The sequence below is a fragment of the Artemia sp. Qi Xiang Cuo genome, chromosome 12 (genome assembly GCF_049724085.1).
Source record: "Artemia sp. Qi Xiang Cuo chromosome 12, ASM4972408v1, whole genome shotgun sequence".
Classification (NCBI taxonomy): Eukaryota; Metazoa; Arthropoda; class Branchiopoda; order Anostraca; family Artemiidae; genus Artemia; species Artemia sp. Qi Xiang Cuo.
In genome coordinates, this window is record NC_142805.1 from 14,825,821 (window position 1) to 14,844,833 (window position 19,013).

The window sequence follows — 19,013 nt, forward strand, 5'->3', positions numbered from 1 at the left end:
TAGGGGTTTTGAGCCCAACTTATGTTAATTTCTGCTCGTTTTGAGTTTGACTCGGTTACTTATTGTAATTTCTGTTCATTTTTGGGTTTCATTTATTTACCGATGCTGATTTGTAGTAGTTTCACGCTTGGTAGATTATTTGATTTTACTTTTGCTTATTTTTTGTTTAATGGAGTTCTTTACTTTTATTGAAAAACCTCTTTTGTGAAAAACTGTTTTTAATTAATTTCTGTTCGTTTTATAATCACATAATCTTTTCAGGGAAAAAGAAAATAATACTTTAAATTTGTTCGTTTTCTTAAAAAGTTATAGTTTGGCCTGCTATTTGTATACTGGATAAAAAGTATCAATGATATTTAACAACATATGTCCTTATAAAAATCTGGACGCAAATAGTAGTGTTTAATTTGTTTTCATACCTCCTCTAGTTGCCCTGAAATGGAAAGCTTGATACCGTTCGCAAAAAAATCTGTTTACTTTCTTTGATAACTTAGATATACTTACTCTACTTTGACCTGGTTAAATTTTCAGAGCAGAAGTTGCCCCGACAGTTTGAACACAATAATCTCCGTCGTTCTTGTGCTACTGCTGAAATGCCGTATTGGGAATTAGCATTAACAATGGGCATTTTGATTTAATCTTATGGCAACATTTAGTTTTTAAACATAAAGAGAAATGAGAGGGTGGGCGTGGGAGGGGGATTAGTTTCCCTCTGATTACTTTCGACTATTAAAAAGGGCATCAGCTCGTTCTATTTTCAATTGAATGAGCCCTTTTCGAAGTTCCTACGACAATTCCTTCGATACGAAGTGCCCTGGTCTAAACAACAACAACAACAACTAAATAATACATTATGCCCACATCGATCTTTACTATAAAAATGTCAAGCCTTCCAATAACTTTCGACTGTTAAAAAGGGCACAAGGCCTTCGATCGACAACGCTTTTTATAAACACCTTATATGCCCCCAGGGCATAAATTACAACCCTTACCCTAAGGGCTGTGAGGGTAGTTGTCATCTTCTAAGACCTAATTTCCAGAACTTTCCACTACGTTAGACAAAATTTTGATTGGTCTCAAAATTTTGATTGGATGTGTCTGGGAAAATGGTGGGCGTGAGAGGGGCGTTAGTCCCTCTCCAATCACTTTCAACTATTAAAAAAGGCACTAGCCCTTTCAACTTCCAATCAAATGAGACCTTTTGAATTTTCTACGACAGCATTTACAATAAAATCCTTATATGCCCCCAGGGCATAACTTACAACCCTTGCCTTGAGAGCGGGGGGGGGGGTCATCCTCAAAGACATAATTTCCAGAACATTCTGCAACGTTCAAAAAAAGGGTTATATGAAAAATTTTATGGGATGGGTTTGGGGGAATGGTGGGCGTGAGAGGGGGGTTAGTTACCCTCCAATCACTTTCAACTATTCACTATCACTTTCAACTAAAAGGGCACTAGCCCTCTCAATTTTCAATTGATTGAACCGCTTTTGAAGGTTTTACGACAACTCTATCTATAAAACCATTATATGCCCACAAGGCAAAACTTACAACTTTTGCCCTGGGCGCTCTGGGGGGTTTGTCATCCTTAAATAGATAATTTCCAGAACTTTCAACTACGTTGAACAAAATGGCTATCTCTAAACTTTGATTGAATGTTTTTGGGGAAATGGTTGTCGTGAGAGGGGGGTTAATTACTCTCCACTCACTTTCGACTATTAAAAAGTAGGCATTTCAATATCCAATCAAATGAGCCCTTTTTGAAGTCTCTATGACAACGCTTTCTATAAAAACCTTATATGCCCCCAGGGAAAACTTATAACCCTTGCCCTGAGGGCTGTGGGGAAGTATCCTCCTCAAAAACATGATTTCTATCTGGAAATCAACTACGCTGAACAAAATGGCTAACTAAAAATTTTGATTGGATGTGTTTGGGGAAAAGGTGGGGGAGAGAGGGGGGTTAGTTGCCCTCAAATCACTTTTGACTATTAAAAAGGGTACTAGATCTTTGAATTTCCAATCGATTGAGCCCTTTTTCAAGTTTCTACGACAAAGATTTCAATAAAAACTTATATGCCCCCAGAACATAACTTATAACCCTTGCCCTGAAGACTGTAGGGGAGTGGCCTGCTGAAAGGTATTATTTTCTGAACTTTAAACTGCGTGGAACAAAATGGCTATCTCAAAATTTTGATTGGATGTGTTTGGGGAAATGGTGGGCGTGGAAGGGGTGTTGGTTGCCTTCCAATCACTTTCGACTATTAAAAAGGGCACTAGCCACACCAATTTCTAATCGAATGAGACCTTTTTGAAGTTTCTACGAAAACTTTTTCGATGCGAAGTGCCCTGCTCAAAAGGAAAAAATAATAAATACATTGTGCCAACATCGTTCTTATATGCCCTCAGGGCATAATTTAAAATCCTTTCCCTGAGGGTTGTGGGGGAATGTCCTCCTCAAAAACATATTTTCTATCCGGAAATCAACTACGCTGAACAAAATGGCTATCTCAAAATTTTGATTGGATGTGTTTGGGGGAGTGATGGGCGTGGGGGGGGGGGTTAGTTAACCGCCAATCACTTTTGACTATTAAAAAAGGCACTAGCACTTTGAATTTCCAATAGAATGAGCCTTTTTTGAAGTATTTACGACAGCGCCTTCTATAAAAACCTTATGTGTCCCCAGGGCATAACTTACAACCCTTGCCCTGAAGACTGTGGGGGAGTGTCCTGCTCAAAGGTATAATTTCCTGAACTTTAAACAATGTGGAACAAAATGGCCATCTCAAAATTTTGATTGGATGGGTTTGGGGAAATGGTGGGCGTGGAAGGGGTGTTGTTTGCCTTCCAACTACTTTCGACTATTAAAAAGGGCACCAGCCATTTCAATTTCTAATCGAATGAGCCCTTTTTGAAGTTTATATGACAAAGCGTTCTATAAAAACCTTATATGCCCCCAGGGCATAACTTACAACCCTTGCCCTTAGGGCTGTGAGGGGGTCGTCATCCTCAAAGACTTAATATCCAGAACTTAAAACTACGTTGAATAAAATGGCTATATCAAAAGTTTGATTGGATGTGTTTGGGGAAAAGGTGGGCTTCAGAGGGGGGTTAGTTGCCTTCCAATAATTTTCGACTATTAAAAAGGGCACTAGATCTTTGAACTTCCAACCGAATGAGCTTTTTTGAAGTTTCTACGAAAACGCCTTCTATAAAAACCTTATATGCCCCAGGGCATAACTTACAACCCTTGCCCTGAAGGTTTTGGGGGATTGTCCTTTTCAAAAACATAATTTCTATCCGGAAATCAACTACGCTTTTTTTTATTTAAAAAAGTGGCTATCTCAAAATTTTGACTGGATGTGTTTCGGGAAATGGGGGGCGTGGAAGGTGTGTTAGTTGTCTTCCAATCACTTTCGACTTCTAAAAAGGGCACAAGCCACTCCAATTTCCAATTGAATGAGCCCTTATTGAAGTTTCTACGACACTTTCTTCGATACGAAGTGCCCTGCTCTAAAGGAAAAAAAATAAATAAATACATTGTGCCAACATCGTTCTTATATGCCCTCAGGGCATAACTAAAAATCCTTGCCCCGAGGTTTTGGGAGGGAGTGTCCTCCTCAAAAACATATTTTCTATCTGGAAATCAACTACGCTGAACAAATTGGCTATCTCAAAATATTGATTGGATGTGTTTGAGGGAATGATGGGCGTGGAGGAGGGAGGGGGGCTAGTTGCCCTCCAATCACTTTCGAGTATTAAAAAAGGCACTAGCCCTTTGAATTTCCAATCGAATGATCCTTTTTTAAAGTTTTTACGACAGCGCCTTCTATAAAAACCTTATATGCCCCCAGGGCCTAACTTACATCCCTTGCCCTGAAGACTGTGGGGGAGTGTCCTGCTCAAAGGTATAATTTCCTGAACTTTAAACTGCGTGGAAGCATAAATTACAACCCTCGCCCTGAAGGCTGTGGGGGAGTGTCCTTCTCAAAAACATAATTTCTGTCTGGAAATCAACAACTTTGAACAAAATGACTATATCAAAATTTTGATTGGATGTGTTTTGGGAAAATAATGGTGGGCGTGGAAGGGGTGTTAGTTGCCTTCCAATCACTTTCGACTATTAAAAAGGGCACAAGCCACTCCAATTTCCGATTGAATGAGTTCTTTTCGAAGTTTCTACGACAACTTCTTCGATACGAAGTGCCCTGGTCTAAAGGAAAAATAATGCATAATTCATTTTGCCAATATCCTTCTTATGTGCCCTCGAAGCATATTGTATAAACCTTGCCCTGTGGGCTTTGGGGGAGTGTCTCTCTAAAAAACATATTGTATGTCTTTAAGTAACCTAATCCGAACAAAATGGCTGCCTCTAAATATTTATTGGATGTGTTTGGGGGATTGAGGGGCGGGGGGGGGGGGGGCTAGTGGCCCTCCAATAACTTTCGACTATTAAAAAGGGCACTAGCCACTCCAATTTCCAATTGAATGAGCCCTTTTCGAAATTTCTACGACAACTCCTTCAATACGAAGTGCCCGGGTATGGAGAAAAAAAAATAAAATAATAATACATTGTGCCAACATCGTTATTTACTTAGGCAGCGCTATTGCGCTGCCTATGATCAGTTTAATTCTCATATAAAACAATAGCCTGGATTTGCCCCTATCCTCATACCAAGTTAACACTAATGTTTCATTAGAGTCACCTGTCCTAGGTAAAAGTCTCATTCATAACTCTAGGCATAAGTCTTGTTCATATTAAAAAAAAAACAAAAAAAACTTTCAAACAGTTCGTGGTAACGAATTGTAAGTAAGGAGCGACACGGCTAAATAGAAACCGAAACTCTAAAAAGCGGAATTTTGATATCAATAAATATATCAAAAGAATCCGCTTATTATGCTAATTCCAAGTATATAAGATTCATTAAATTTAGTGTTACCTATCAAAAGCTACGACACTGAGAAAATTTGCCTGATTTTCGAGAAAGGGTGGAAACACCCCCTTAAAGTCAAGGAATCTTAATGAAAATCACACCATCAGGCTCAGCGTATCAGAGGACCCTATTGTTGAGTTTCAAGCTCCTATCTGCAAAAATTTGGACTTTTGTTTTTGTTTTTTTCAGAAGAAAGATGAGGGATACGTGTTTATTTTTATTATTTTTTTTTGTCCATGGATGATCCTACCGACTAAATGTCCCTAGAACATCGGGAGAGAACTCATTTTAACAGAAATGAAAAGTTCTCGTGCCTTTAGGCGTGACCAAAAAGATTGGAGGGTAACTTGCCCTCCCCCTTCCTCGCTCTTTTTTCCCAAATTTGTCTTATCAAAATCTTGAGATAGCCCTTTTGTTTAGCACAGTTGACAAGTCCCAAAAACTATGTCTTTGGAAATACCCCTCCCCTAGCCCCTGAGAATTGGTCTTTAAGTTATAAAATTTGCCCAATGTTTATGTGTAGTAGTTGTTATTGGGAAGCATACAGACATTTTTCGGGGGAGGGGATTTTTTGCTTTGGATGGGTTTCCATGGGAATAATTTTCTGTGTGGAGGGAAATTTCTGGGGGGGGGGGACTTTCCAGGGGAAATTTTACATTAGGGAGATTTGACAGAATTTATATACAAAGTTATTTTTATCTGTCTTAATTTGTCTTTGCCCATTCGCTTTAGCATATGAAGATGTTCCGGGGAATTGTCTGAGTGAAATTTTCTGCATTTTTGGATTTCCAGGAAATAATTTCAACGGAAAGGGATATTTCTGGAGTGATCGGAAAAACGACTACAACTTAGTCTTTTTCAAATGAAAGTTCGCTAAGGAGAATTTCGGAGGCTGAAGTTTCTGCAAGAAATTGTACGGAGGGGGGGGATTTTAAGCGAGGATGGAATTGTCCGGAAGAAATTTTACTGGGAGAGGTTTATTTTACATGAGAAGAACTTTCCAAGGAGGAGTTTCCCGTTAGAGGAGGGAATTGTTCATAGAAGATGAGCCAGGTTTACCGGCATTATTTAAAAAACGATAAGACGTTACATAAAAAAAAAGTTTTTGAACTGAAAGTAAGGTGCAACATTAAAACTCAAAACGAACAGAAATTATTCCATATATGAAGTGGTTGCCTGCTCCTCAATACCTTGTTCTTTACGCTATAGTTTGACTGTTCGTCCCAATTTTGTAAGAAAGACTCCTCGAACTCAAGGGCCATTTAATAGAATACGAATCTTTTTTAAAAGTACTAAAGTACGTTTCTTAAAAGAAATTATTCCGTATATAAGGGGTTGCCCCCTCCTCAATACATTGCTCTTTACGCTAAACTTATTTCAAACTTAAACAAACATTTCTTATTCTAATTAAACGGCCCTTGTATTTCAGGGGTCGTTTTTAAAGAATCGTGAACATTTCCAGCGGGAAAGAGCGAGATATTAAGCAGGGGCCTCACATACGGAATAGTTTTTGTTCATTTTAAGTTTTACGTTGCTCCTTACTTTCAGGTGAAAAAACTTGTTTTTTTCTTATCCATTTCTGAATATTTTTCAAATAATGCCGGGAAATCTGGATCTCCTCCATTGAAAATTCTTTTCCTCTGACTAAAGTTCCTCAAACGTAAACTACCTGGCCCCCGGAAAGTTCTCCCCGGACAATTCCATTCTCACTGAAAATTTATTCTGGACGATTCTGTCTGAAGAATCCTCCTTAGCATACTTTTTATCTGAAACTGATTTTAATTTCTGGTAGTTTTTCAAATCTTGCTGGAAATCCCCCCCCCCCTTTTAGAATTTTTTTCCCGGAAATCCCGCACTATCACTAGAAAATTGCTCCCGTGGAAAATTTATTCACGTAGAATTTCTCCTGCGAGATTCCCCCATGGAGAATCTCTGTCGCAGAATTCCTCACATGGAAAATTCCCCCTACGGAAAAATCCTCCAGATAATTTGAACCCTGCCAAAAATATCCCCGGATGAGTTGACAAAGACAAAGTCAGACAAATACAAAGCATTTCGTATAGGAATACTGATAAATTTTCCTAGTGTAAGATTTCCCGTGGAAAGTTCCCCCCAAAACTTTCCTTCCCACGGAAAATTCTCACCGTTGAAAATGCCTTCAAGTAGGAAATCCTCCCCCCCCCCCAAATATATATATATATATACATATATATGTATACTGCCCAGTAAGAAATAGTACACGTAAAAAATGGGCACATTTTTCCAAGTTACATTCATTTCCCCAGGGGCTCTGCGGGGTCATGTTATCCCCGATCAAAATGTTGATTGCACGTCTTTTGGGAAAAGGGAACTTAAGAGGGGCTCTGGTTGCCCTCCAGTCTTTTTGGTAACTTGTAAAGGGCGCTAGAACCTTCGATTTCCGATCAACTGAGTCCTCTCTCGATTTTCTAGAATTACTGGTTTAATATGTTCACCCTGGGGAAAAAAAACAAATAAAAATTCATACGTGATCTTTCTTCTGGCAAAAAATGCAAAATTCTACATTTTTGTATATAGAAACCTGAAAGCTCTTGAGTAGAGTTCTCTGATATGCAGAATCTGATGTTGGGGCTTTCATTAAGGCCACGAGACTTTTTGGGGGTGTTTCCCCCTTTTTGAAAAATCGGTCAGATTTTCTCAGGCCCTTAACTTTTGATGGGTAACATTAAAGTTAATGAATCTTATATATTTGGAATCAGCATAAAAATTCAATCTTTTTCATCCATCGATTCTTATCAAAACTATGATGTCTAGAGTTTCGGTTACTATTGAGCATCGTCGCTTCTTACTTACAGTTCGTTATCACGAACTGTTTGAACAAAAAAAATCTTAAGAAAGCAAGTTTAAAGTATAGTTTTGACTCAAGACAAGTACATTTACCCTTCCCCCGTAGTTGGTAGTCCCTTCCATAGGAAAGATCCTTAGCTGTACATTGTAAAAAAATATGTACTCTTTTTTCTGACTTCTTGAAGTATCTTCGGATTTATCAGCTTCTTAGTTCATTGGCATTTTCGTCAAAGCTGTTCCTATATTTTTCCAACAAGTTATTATCATGTTTACCTCTCCCATGATGCCTTAGTGGCCTTTGTAGCCACATTTTCAGCCTTTGTGGCCTTAGTGAAAGAGCCTTCTTTCTTTAAAAGCCTTAATGAAAAAGCCAGCCTTAGTAGCCATGGTGAAAGAGCCTTCTTTCTTTGGAAGCCTTGGTGAATGAGTCAGCCTTAATAGCCACATTTTCAGCCTTATTAGACTTAGTGAAAGAGTGTTCTTTCTTTGAAAGCCTTAATGAAAGAGTCAACCTGAATGACCACATTTTTAGCCTTAGTAGCCTTAGTGAAAGAGCCTCCTTTCTTTGAAAGCCCTAGTGAAATAGCCAGCCTTAGTAGCCACGTTTTCAACCTTAGTAGCCTAGTGAACGAGCCTCATTTCTTTGACAGCCTTAGTGAAAGAGCCAGCCTTAGTAGCCACATTTTCAGCCTTATTAACCTTAGTGAAAGAGTCTTCTTTCTTGGAAAGTGTCCCACCTTCATAAAGGAAAAAAATTGAACTTACAATCCTAAGCATTTGACTAGGTAGGGTTCCGATACTTGTAGTTTTTCCAAATGGAATTTAAGGCAATTGTTTTTTTTAAGACCCTTATCTCAAGCTAAAAATAACTTTTTATTTTCAGAGGACTTTATCTTCAGTTCGGTAATGTTTTCAATGTAAGATCAGACGTAGAAAAGTGGTCAGTAATTAAAGGACATTGAAAGGTTTATCAAGCCATGGAAAATATTGCAGCAGTTTTATATGGAAATTACGATATTAGGCTGGTTTGTAGTTTGCTTTAATATATTTTTCTCTTTCATTTTAACCATTATTTAGTTTCCATTTCAATTTCATTTGTTTAGTTCCAGTTTTTTTTTTGTATTCAGCTATTTCATTTTGTTTTTTTCTCTTGTTCCAAGGTTCTCCAATTTTGTTATTTAGATTGTTTGAGATTTCTTTTAGAACTGATAAATATTGAATTGCTGCAAAAGGTTCAATTGTATGCAATTTAAAATCTCAAATAGCCTTCCCCCATTGTCGAAAATTTAAATAATCTTTGGTAAGAGTGATAATGGTAATGGAAAACGTGTTTATTTATTAACAAATAAATTATGTGTTACTTGTAACGAGAATTCAGTAGTGGATTATATAAGTTATGTTAGAGGTCTCTAATTTAGTCCATAGATTAACGACGCTTTTTGACTACAAAGCTCGTTGCATCGACCTTGCGGCAGCTGAGATTGAACCCCAGGCCCTGTAGTGCCAAATAAAGATTTATCCACTATGTCATCACAGACACTATGGGCGAGAGATGCAGGGAGAGGCAGGGAGGTAGAAATTTAATTAAAAAAGAAATGTGCATTAAAAGGCGTATTTTAAGTAAAAATATTCGGACTTTCATCTGTTTGATGTGTTTTCCCAAAACTGTATTTAAATGAGGTGAAAATATAATAACAGGTAAAACTGACCTTGTTTGTAAATTAATTAAAAAAAAAATTCCACAAAATAAGTTTTTCAAAGAAAAGTAAATGACTCCATTAAACCAAAAATGAGTAAAAATAAAATAGAATAATCAGCTGAGCGTGAAACTACCACAAATCAGCATCGATAAATAAATGAAACCCAAAATGAAAAGAGATTACAACAAATAACCGAGCCAAAATCAAAACGAGCAGAAATTAACAGGAGTAGGGCTCAAAACCCCCTATGCCTTCCCAAGGCCAGAACATAATTTGCACTTTTCTGAAAAAATATAAATGTTTTTACTCTTATAACTTTAATAAATCAAATAATATTAACATTTTGATTACTAAATATCAGTATATGTATATTAAACTGACAATGCACATTCATTTGTATTTTTTGATCTAAAGAAAAAGAAATAATAACTAATACATTGTGCCAACATCGTTCTTTACTTAGGCAGCGCAATCGCGCTGCCTATAAAATGGAGTTTGGGTAGTGTGAATTGGTTGTGCCTAAACTTTATGCCATTGGTGTGTTTGATCCCCTTTCTTCGGCAATTGCAGAAGAATCCTATAAATTTCCCCCCCCCCACTATGACTTTGACCGACATGCTCGTTAACAACTTCACAAACGTCTACACATGGACTTAGAAAATGGTGGAATGTTCCCAGTGTTAGTTCGAAAGACCAGTCTCCAGAAATATTTGAAGTATTTAGGCCTTTAAATTGAGGTTTGAACGATGGAAGGTGTGCCTCCTTCTTCTGATGTACAGTCTTGGAAGCAGTTCATTGGTCTTCTAAATCAATGGTTCTCGAGCTGGTAAAGGAGCAGGAATCAGAGAAAATAATTTAATCCTCAAGAATTCTTCAGTCGGTTTCGACCAATTTCCTACCTAAGTATTAAATCCCTGTCCTCGTCAATTATAAAGCCACTGTGTCATTTGGTTAATAAGTCGCTCCAATTAGGAGTATTCCCCCAGCGATTCAAGTTGGCAGAAGGGATATCTCTTCAAAAGAAGTGACCGTGAGGATCCAGGGAATTGCAGACCAATCTCTCTCATATTTGTCTTTTCTAAAACACGTGAAAAATCAATGCTGAAGCGGTTAATGAGTTATCTCAACGCTAAACATTTTTCTATATAGACCTACATCAATTTGGAGTTCGTGAAAAACATTCAACGGAACATATGTGCAATAGTCGTCTTCAGTTCATACCACAGTCATGAACTGAGTCAGGATTCTGGTCTCAATATGCCCTTGGTTCCTTTAAAAAACACATAAAAAGATTTTTGTTTGAGAGGAAAAATTCATTGTAAAAATATATAAGTGAACTATTTCTAAAATGGATATTTAATCGAATGATTTTTTTTAAGGATATTAGTGCTGATTCTTGATGTTGTTTATAAAAAGAGATTTGTTGTTGACGATGGGTGATGTGGAAATCCGTTGTCTTCTTGTGAACATTCGCAAGAGCAGGACTTCATATTTATTTTGTTTTAGGCCTTGTTCAGTAACCTCCAAATGCTTAATATATATTTTTGGTTTCCCAGTTAATGGCGCTCTGGGTTCTTTGGGTTTTTCTTGGACCATAGGGTTTGTGATATTAATCGTTAAAAGAACCTAAACTTTGTGTATAGAGAAAAGATGGAGCACAGCAATTGCTAAGATGATAACTAAAAATCAGTCTTAGCTTTAGCCCAAGATTAGTTTAATATCAACAGGGTCAACTGGCGAAAGGTTAAATAAACGAATTCCTTCAGTCACAATTTACAATGTTGATTGTGACGGAAACCTACTAGATAGATATACTCGCCTCGGCCGGGTATATACCCGTAGCCGGCTTATTTTACAAACTGAAAGTGAGGTGTGCTTTGTCAAATTACAGTGTCATGTGCTTTGTCAAATTACAAATTACAGTGTGCTTTGTCAAAAAGTTACAGTGTCATTTCATATTGCTTCTTCTGTGGGTTCCTCCTTTTGTGGGATATTTCGTGATTTTGCTTGTGAAATTTACCGTGGATCATGATTGAGTTTCATAATTAGAGCATTTTTCGATTCCACTAGAGCAAGTATTTCTCTTTAACGAGTGCTAATTGACGCGGGTACTACAATAGTTTTTCGATTTTAATGTGTTTGTCTAATTTCACAACTGGTGTATCGTTTTTTTTCAGTGGGTTCATGCTTTTGCTGGAATTTAGGGAAAATCCAATTGTAAAGCTACCGCTGATCGTGATGAAAAATTCAGTTTCAGAATAAGTAATTGAATTTCCTTCACAAAATCTTTTCTCCCTTCCAATGGAACATGCCTCATTCTTTACCAACAGTTAATTAACTCGGGTACAGCAATAAGCATTCACTTTTAATATACCTTGTAATATGTTTACTGTAATGTACATCATAATAAAAACATTTGTTTGTTTGAGGACAGTATGAAGCTGAATACGTTTGTTGAACAGAAATTACACGAAAAACAATGAAATTCAAATAAAGTTTGAGAAAAAAGGAGTTACAAGTCTTCTGCATCCTGTAGCTTGCCGACTTTAAACATCTACAGTTTGCATAGCCATACTAAATTTGCTGTAAGCCGATTTTGTTTCTGTTGTCCTTTCCAAGGGTTGAGATCTCCTCAATCCTTCTGCAAGCTCCTCCTTTTAAGTAAAATCGCTATGAAAATTGCTTAGAGTATAACTTCTGTCAGAATGAAAGTTATATATTCATAGATGCAGTGGAAACTAGAATCTTCATTGACCTGGCTAAAATTTTAGAAGAATGATAACGGCGGAAAATATTCAATACCAAGATATAATGATATATATTCATTTCAATGTATTTGTGTAATTTTGTCCATGTTTAAAGGTTTTTGTTTGTTTTAGGAGAAGTATGAAGTTGAAGAACCAAAGGAAAACGGTAAACTCCAGTGACTTTTTACTTTTTATGTCCTTAAAATAGTTTAAAATTAGTGGCACTCAAAGACCTTAATAAAACCTCAAATAACATTGTTTCAAGCGATTCCCATGCGTCTTTTTTTTGTGGGCAGAATAAGACTTTATATATAGACCATAGAAGAGGAAAGAACAGAAGAATGCCCATATATCTCAATGAAAAGATAATCGTAATTCTGGAGAATATTCAACTTTTAAGCTTTTAAGTTGTAAATGTTATATATGATTAAAATAATTATGGTGATTGTTCTTTTAACGGGATTTATTTTTTAGTTTGGACTTAAAAAGAGCTAAAGTTTTTTTTTGCCATAGTTTCCTATATTTTGCATTTAATTTGCCTGTTTTGCTGTTATTCATAATTTAACTAACTTAAACATAACATAACTTATCAATGTAAAAGTTTTATTTATCAAAAATATGGAAATACATATCGCCATGCTCTGTGTAAGAGGCGTGCAGAAAGTGTTCATATATTGACATTGTCAATCAAGTGTGCCCTAAATAGATAAGTAATACCGCAAAAAAAACTGATCTGAAATTACTAGCAGATAAGACAGGATAATCCCGTAATAGATAAGCGAAATTAATAAATTGTCTTATAGAAAGTATTTTCAAAATCACTTTAGTCTGAATCAAGGTCACATATTAAGAATTAGAGTGAGGTTTTTTTTCCTTTCTCCCCAAATATCAATTTTAGGATGCTGTATCATCAAGTGAAGATGTGAAATTACAGAAAAGAGGAAACATTTTCTTAATCAGGTGCCATAAGAGGAAAGTTTATTTTAGAAAAAATACCTTTAGTAGAAACCCCGAGTAAGGTTTTATGGAGAAAATTAAATAAACGCCATAATTAATAATGTTTAAGCTAATTATGTATAGTTTATAATCATAGTTAATAAATTAATTGTAATTAGACATGTTGATAACACTAATAAATTAATAACACTAACAACGGAAAAAGAATAACAAGAGACAAGTGAGGAATAAGATCAGGAAGTTTACAAATGCCTACGGTAAAAAGCACAGATAAAGGCAATAGCCGTCGAACAAGATTAAAAAGCGGGCAAACATATGCAACAAGCTTTGGAAAGAAGAAATCCAAGGAGAAGGAAATTCAGTCGAAAATGAAAAGTAATTTAGAAAGAAATTTTAATTACAAATGAGAATAAGGTTCTAAATAAAAAGCGACTGAAACTGGACAACATCAACTATTGAGATGCTCATTGATATATACTGTACCAAACTGTTTTTAGGGGCGTCGTTTCGGGGACGGGCAAGGGGGGCAGTTCCCCCCCCCCCTAATAATTTGGAGAAAATAGCTATTAAATAGCCCTTGCCCCTTGACTATCTGGATATGGACCCCTCCCCCCGATAAAAATGCTAGAGCTACTCCCCTGACTATTTCGATACCTCCATTTCCAGTTATGGATTGGGGAGTAAATAGGGACTTTGGAGGAAATTAGTCGAGGGTGTTTGAGTTTAACAGGATTATGGGAGCATACTACTACTAATAATAATCTTTACTTAGGCAATTGCGTTGCCTATGATGATGATAATAACTCACTGCAGCACCAAGCCACCTGAGGGCAAAACAGCTACACACGCTCTTCCTCCCTCTTTACACCCTCCCGAGAAGCTCAAACTTCCCTTAAATCTTTCTTTACGAAATCCATTCGGGGATATTCTACTTTTCTTTTCATTCTAGATGGTTGGCCGACAAGAATCGTCTTTGGCAATCTGTCATCCATCATGGATGACAGATTGACATGGATGATTTTTTTCTTCCTATGGCTTCTTACTCCCCTTGCAATATTAAAGCTCTTTTTTATGATTAGAAATATTTTTTACATAATACCTCTACATTTTCTGCCTGCTTTTGCCTATTTTCCGACATGTTCCATCTCTCCAAAATAAATTTCTACATACGTGTGTTAGCTGACGACTCTCATACCCAAGCTTGTGCATCACGAGGTAGGTCTTAAGGGTTCAGCATTGTTGGAACAATCTTGTTCATTAGTGTAAACACATAACTTTCTAGGCCAGTGCTTTCAAACTCACTGAAATGCTCATTGTTAAAACAAGTTTTTTTTTGTTATTTGTTTAAAACAAAGGGGGTAGTTTCTGCTTTAGCCGTGGCATACATGATGGAGATTTTTTTTTTCTTACTTGTTTTTATTTTATCCGTAATTTTATCCAAAGAACGTAAGGTTGAATGTCTATGGTGCTGTTTTCAGAAATGTTTGCAAGGGGGATGTGGGGGGGGGGCTGCTCCTTTCCCAGGAGTATTAATATTTGCAATGCTCCTGTGAGTATTAACCTTTCTTAATTTGTTTTATTTTATCCTTAGATTCTGTTTTTGTATTATGCCGAAAATGGAGCTTATGTTCATTACTGCTAATACTACCAGCTCGCAGCATTACCCCAAGTAAGCTGTCAGACTGACGAACACTCCTCTTTCATCACTTTCTATAGGGGATATCTGCTATTCCCATATCCTAATAACTTATCAAAATATCAAGTCGCTTTAAACGCTTTTATTTAAGTTGATAGTTGGTCTATGTAGGTTAAAAAAGCGTAAGGATCAGATCTTATTATCAGTATTTCATCGATTTCCCTAGGCCCGGTTGAGGGATAAATTGTGTATGAACATTGGTTTGAAAACACAGGAAAATAGGCTCGTGATTCTTCCAACACTACTCCCTACACCCCAAACATTTGCGGTTAGATTGAGGCTTATATGCTGCGAAAATGTGACTAGTCATCTAATATCGGTTCTTATTGCAGCTTTTGTGTTGTTACTTTATGATTAGCTGTTACATTGTGCTTTGTGTTACCAATGATTGGCTGATACCTTGTGTTGTTATTTTATGATTGGCTGTCTTGAAAAAGAGTAGGCTATGCGTTGTGTATTCAAGCGGTATAGCTGTTCAACAGTATAACTGTTTAAGGCTAGCTTTTATGTAATGGCCATCCAACGATTTATTTTGTATTTATTTTTATTAAAAAAAACGCGGCACCGAGGTACAATTAAATATCTGATTTGCCACTAGTATTTTAAATTGCTCCATCATGAGGTTTTAGATGACTGTTGAATTTTTTTTTGAAGGAATTGACAGATAAACTTTTAGAGATAAAGTTCCCAGGAAGATCATTGAAGCACAATGTCAAGTGAAGCTGTTCCTTAAGTACTCTGTTCTTGGCATCTTAAGTTTAATTTGTCTGAGCTGTGTTCCTTCATGTCTGTCTCTTCGGTTGGACAGTGAAAGGTACAATACGAGGAAACTAGAGAAGGAGGTGAGTTTATGTACTTATAGAAAAAAAAGTCATTGACGCTACATTGGACTTTTTACCTACAGACTGGAGAGAGTCACAAGGAATGGCTGAACCTGTCATATTAGCCAGCTTTAGATCTTTTGAAATGGTGCCAAAAACGTTTTTGGAGCATCAGTAAAACACAGTGGGTATACTTACTAGGCAATGAGTCTGTTGGAAGAATTGTAAAGTGGGATAATCGTGCTGGGCAGTTGAAGGTTTTTGAAACGAAGAGTGATCCCCAGCTTTCTTGCACAGTAGGTTTTTTATCCACTCGAGGTGGGGTTTCCAAGATATATCTGTGGAGAAGTAGATTTAAATGTTGTTGTTAATTTTTTTAATTTTTTCCTAGTAGCAAGAAAACAAAATTGGGGTTTTAGCACATTCCAAAATAAAAGCGAATATTATATTTTTGTTTTTAATCCTATCTAATTCTAATCTTGGGTGCCTGGGTTTTTTATTATGACCATGGAAGCTAAAACTAATCTTGTGAATCGGGACAAAATTTTGCCTGGACGCAGTACTTTCGTTCATCCCAAGCTTTGCTCAGGTCTCCTAAGCTACTGTTCCATAATGCACCGCTGAGTTTTGGTTGAACCATTTCTTGTATAAAATTGCTCTCCGAACCTCGGCACAAATCTTGGATTCTTGGCTATACGTTTTTTCTTGTTAAAAACTTTTATTGGTGGGTAAGAGGCAGCGTTTGCGGAACACCGTTGGTGACTTTCAAATTTTTGGCAGAAAGTGGGAGATCTGCTGAGTCCAGTTTGCTGAAGACGTGGTACAAGATTGCGACAAATGGGAGTCAGTCATACGGAGTCTTCTAGATGCCAGGTGAAGCGTCAGCGCCTGGTCCCGCAGCAAGTACAAGTACATGTAATTTCCTTATTTAAAGCATTATCTCCTGCTTTATAATTGCAAAGATAAGAAAAGGACCTAATAAAAGGAAAAAATATGACAAGAGGAAGGAAATTCAACATTTATTGTATACATCCTGATGCATCTATGCATGTTTGACACAATATATAGAACTAAGGCCCAAAAAATTACTGATATTCAAAAAAATTGCCAATAAAGCAAAAAATCCATTAAAAAACGCAAATATTTTGTATAAAGGATATTCATTCCAATGACCATATAATATGCTAGTACCATATATGTAATTAGATAATTTATTTGTTGTTATTAATTTTTCTTTTTTTTCATATTTTACAGAAGTCTTGATACAGATGGCTTCTGTTGGAATTTGTGGATCAGACGTTCATTATTGGACTAAGGGTAAAATTGGTGATTTCATTGTTAAGGAGCCCATGATTCTTGGCCACGAATCTGGCGGCATTGTTGCCAAATGTGGTCCTGGAGTAAAGAATCTTCAAGTAGGTACGTCACTGTAATAAGTACTATTATTTTATGTAGTTGTATATTTCTGGGTGTAGACCAAGTATATAGACCTGATGGATACCGCAATTTGAATTAATGGTATTTTGTTTCTCACATTTTTAGTGCTCCAATGCTTCCATGCTCCAGTCCTATTTTAAACTTTTGGCGCAATCTAGTTTTATAATTTTGGAGTAACAAAAATTATGGGAAAATGAAAACAGATTTGTCTGATTCTCCTCTGTGATCACCTTCAATCCAGCGTCCTTGATTACCGTGAATAAATCCAATCTACACTTTTTGAAAGTAGCAGATTTTTCTGTTTTATGCTAATTTTCTGGGCTTTTTCTTATAAAAGCTGTATAGAGAATGCCTCCAATTTTGTTTCAGTAGGCTACATTTTTCAATGTACAAATGTTAAGTTTTTTCATCAAATTTTTCTTTTGATTTCCAGAAATAAAGATAAAAAATGTTTTTTTAAGGTCAACGAAAATGCTGGACGAAAAGAAAAAATGTTTTGGAAGGAAACATTCACTTCTTCAAAGTTAGCTTTACATTCACTTTTTCTTTTCTCTTCTTTTTTCCGTCCGATTAGACCTGTTTAAACTGACAATGACGCAATAGAGCTCAAAGAAAAGCTAAAAAAGAGCTGTTTCTTCGAAATAAAAACTAATTTTATTTGCTTTGTGCTGGTAGAAACTATTTTAATTTTGAATTTTTCAGTTTTAAAAATAGAACCTCACAACTGGAAAGCTTTTGGAAAGTCATAAATGCATGAATTTAGTTCTTTTTTTTTTCTTTTCTTCTTCAAGCCTTTCTGCTTCAGCGCTATATGAGAAATTGAAAAAAAAGCGAACAAAACAACTTGGATATAACTAGACTGATAAAATCAAACAACGCGAAATGCCAACAGAAAAGAATGAAAAAATTAAAAGTCTAAACACTAGCATTCTCTTTTTTCGTCCAGTATTTTCATTGACCTTAAAAAAAAGATAATCGATCTTTATTTCTTCAAATCTGTTTTTGCTATGGCAGGACAATGATGTTAGTGAAATTATTGTTCCTTAACTACAAATTGTTTTGATTGGTTTCCTACAATTTTGCTTAAATGTGTAATATTTCAATTCCGCCTAACCGCCATTCCCATGTCGAAAGCCTGTATTATTTCTTGCCTAAAAATTCGCACACTTTTTTAAATTTAAGTTTCATGGTTCGTTTTGTAAATACTTGTCAAGATTTCAGTTTCGATTTCAGTTTTGTAATTATTAAAACTTTTCCCTTTTGTAATTATTACAATTCTGCTTGTAATATCTAAAAGTATGGCATTTTATATGCAAGTAAAATTTGTTTTGTGAGGAATTTTCGGCAAAAAAGCATGCAATAATAGTAACTTTTTTTGTCCGCTCACACAAAAAATGACAAAGCGGAGTAATTGAAAAGAAGAAAAGCGAAGCAAGAACACTTCAAGAATAGAGAATAAAACGAATATCCAACCTCATTCATTCAAACTCGTAGATAAGGTATAAAAGCAAAAAGTCACATCAATTGCCCTTTTCTCGGTATTTCTTTCAGGGGACGGCACAATGTCAATCGGGTTCGCCATATTCTGGGATCTTAGAACAAATCTTTCCTTCAGGAAGTGACTATTTAGGTAAATACTTCAAATGTTTTCGGTAAACAGAACAGAGTTTTAGTTTCCCAGAATCAGTGAACCAAGCCAATATCTGCGACACGCAGCAAATGAGGGAGAGCAACAGCTTCGTAAAGCTTTTAAAGAATCTTCCAATTAAACTTTAAAGAGACAAGCTTGCCATAAATTGATCGTATACTTTTGATAATTTCCTGGTAAGGAGGGAATTCTAAAAGCTCATTGTTTAGTGCGTTAACTTAAAAGCTCATTGTTTAGCGCGTAAGATTGC

General features: G+C 36.2%; 1 protein-coding gene across 1 annotated transcript in view; it reads left to right on the top strand.

The window, feature by feature from the left end:
• Positions 1 to 8,618: 8,618 nt before the first annotated feature.
• Positions 8,619 to 19,013, top strand: part of LOC148945816 (sorbitol dehydrogenase-like) — a 55,299-nt gene continuing 44,904 nt past the window's right edge. Inside the window, exons 1-3 of the mRNA XM_089098503.1 lie at positions 8,619 to 8,782; positions 12,337 to 12,370; positions 16,933 to 17,097. Coding sequence (XP_088954629.1) covers positions 8,735 to 8,782; positions 12,337 to 12,370; positions 16,933 to 17,097 — 247 coding nt within the window. The 5' untranslated portion in view covers positions 8,619 to 8,734. The remainder of the gene's footprint in view (positions 8,783 to 12,336; positions 12,371 to 16,932; positions 17,098 to 19,013) is intronic.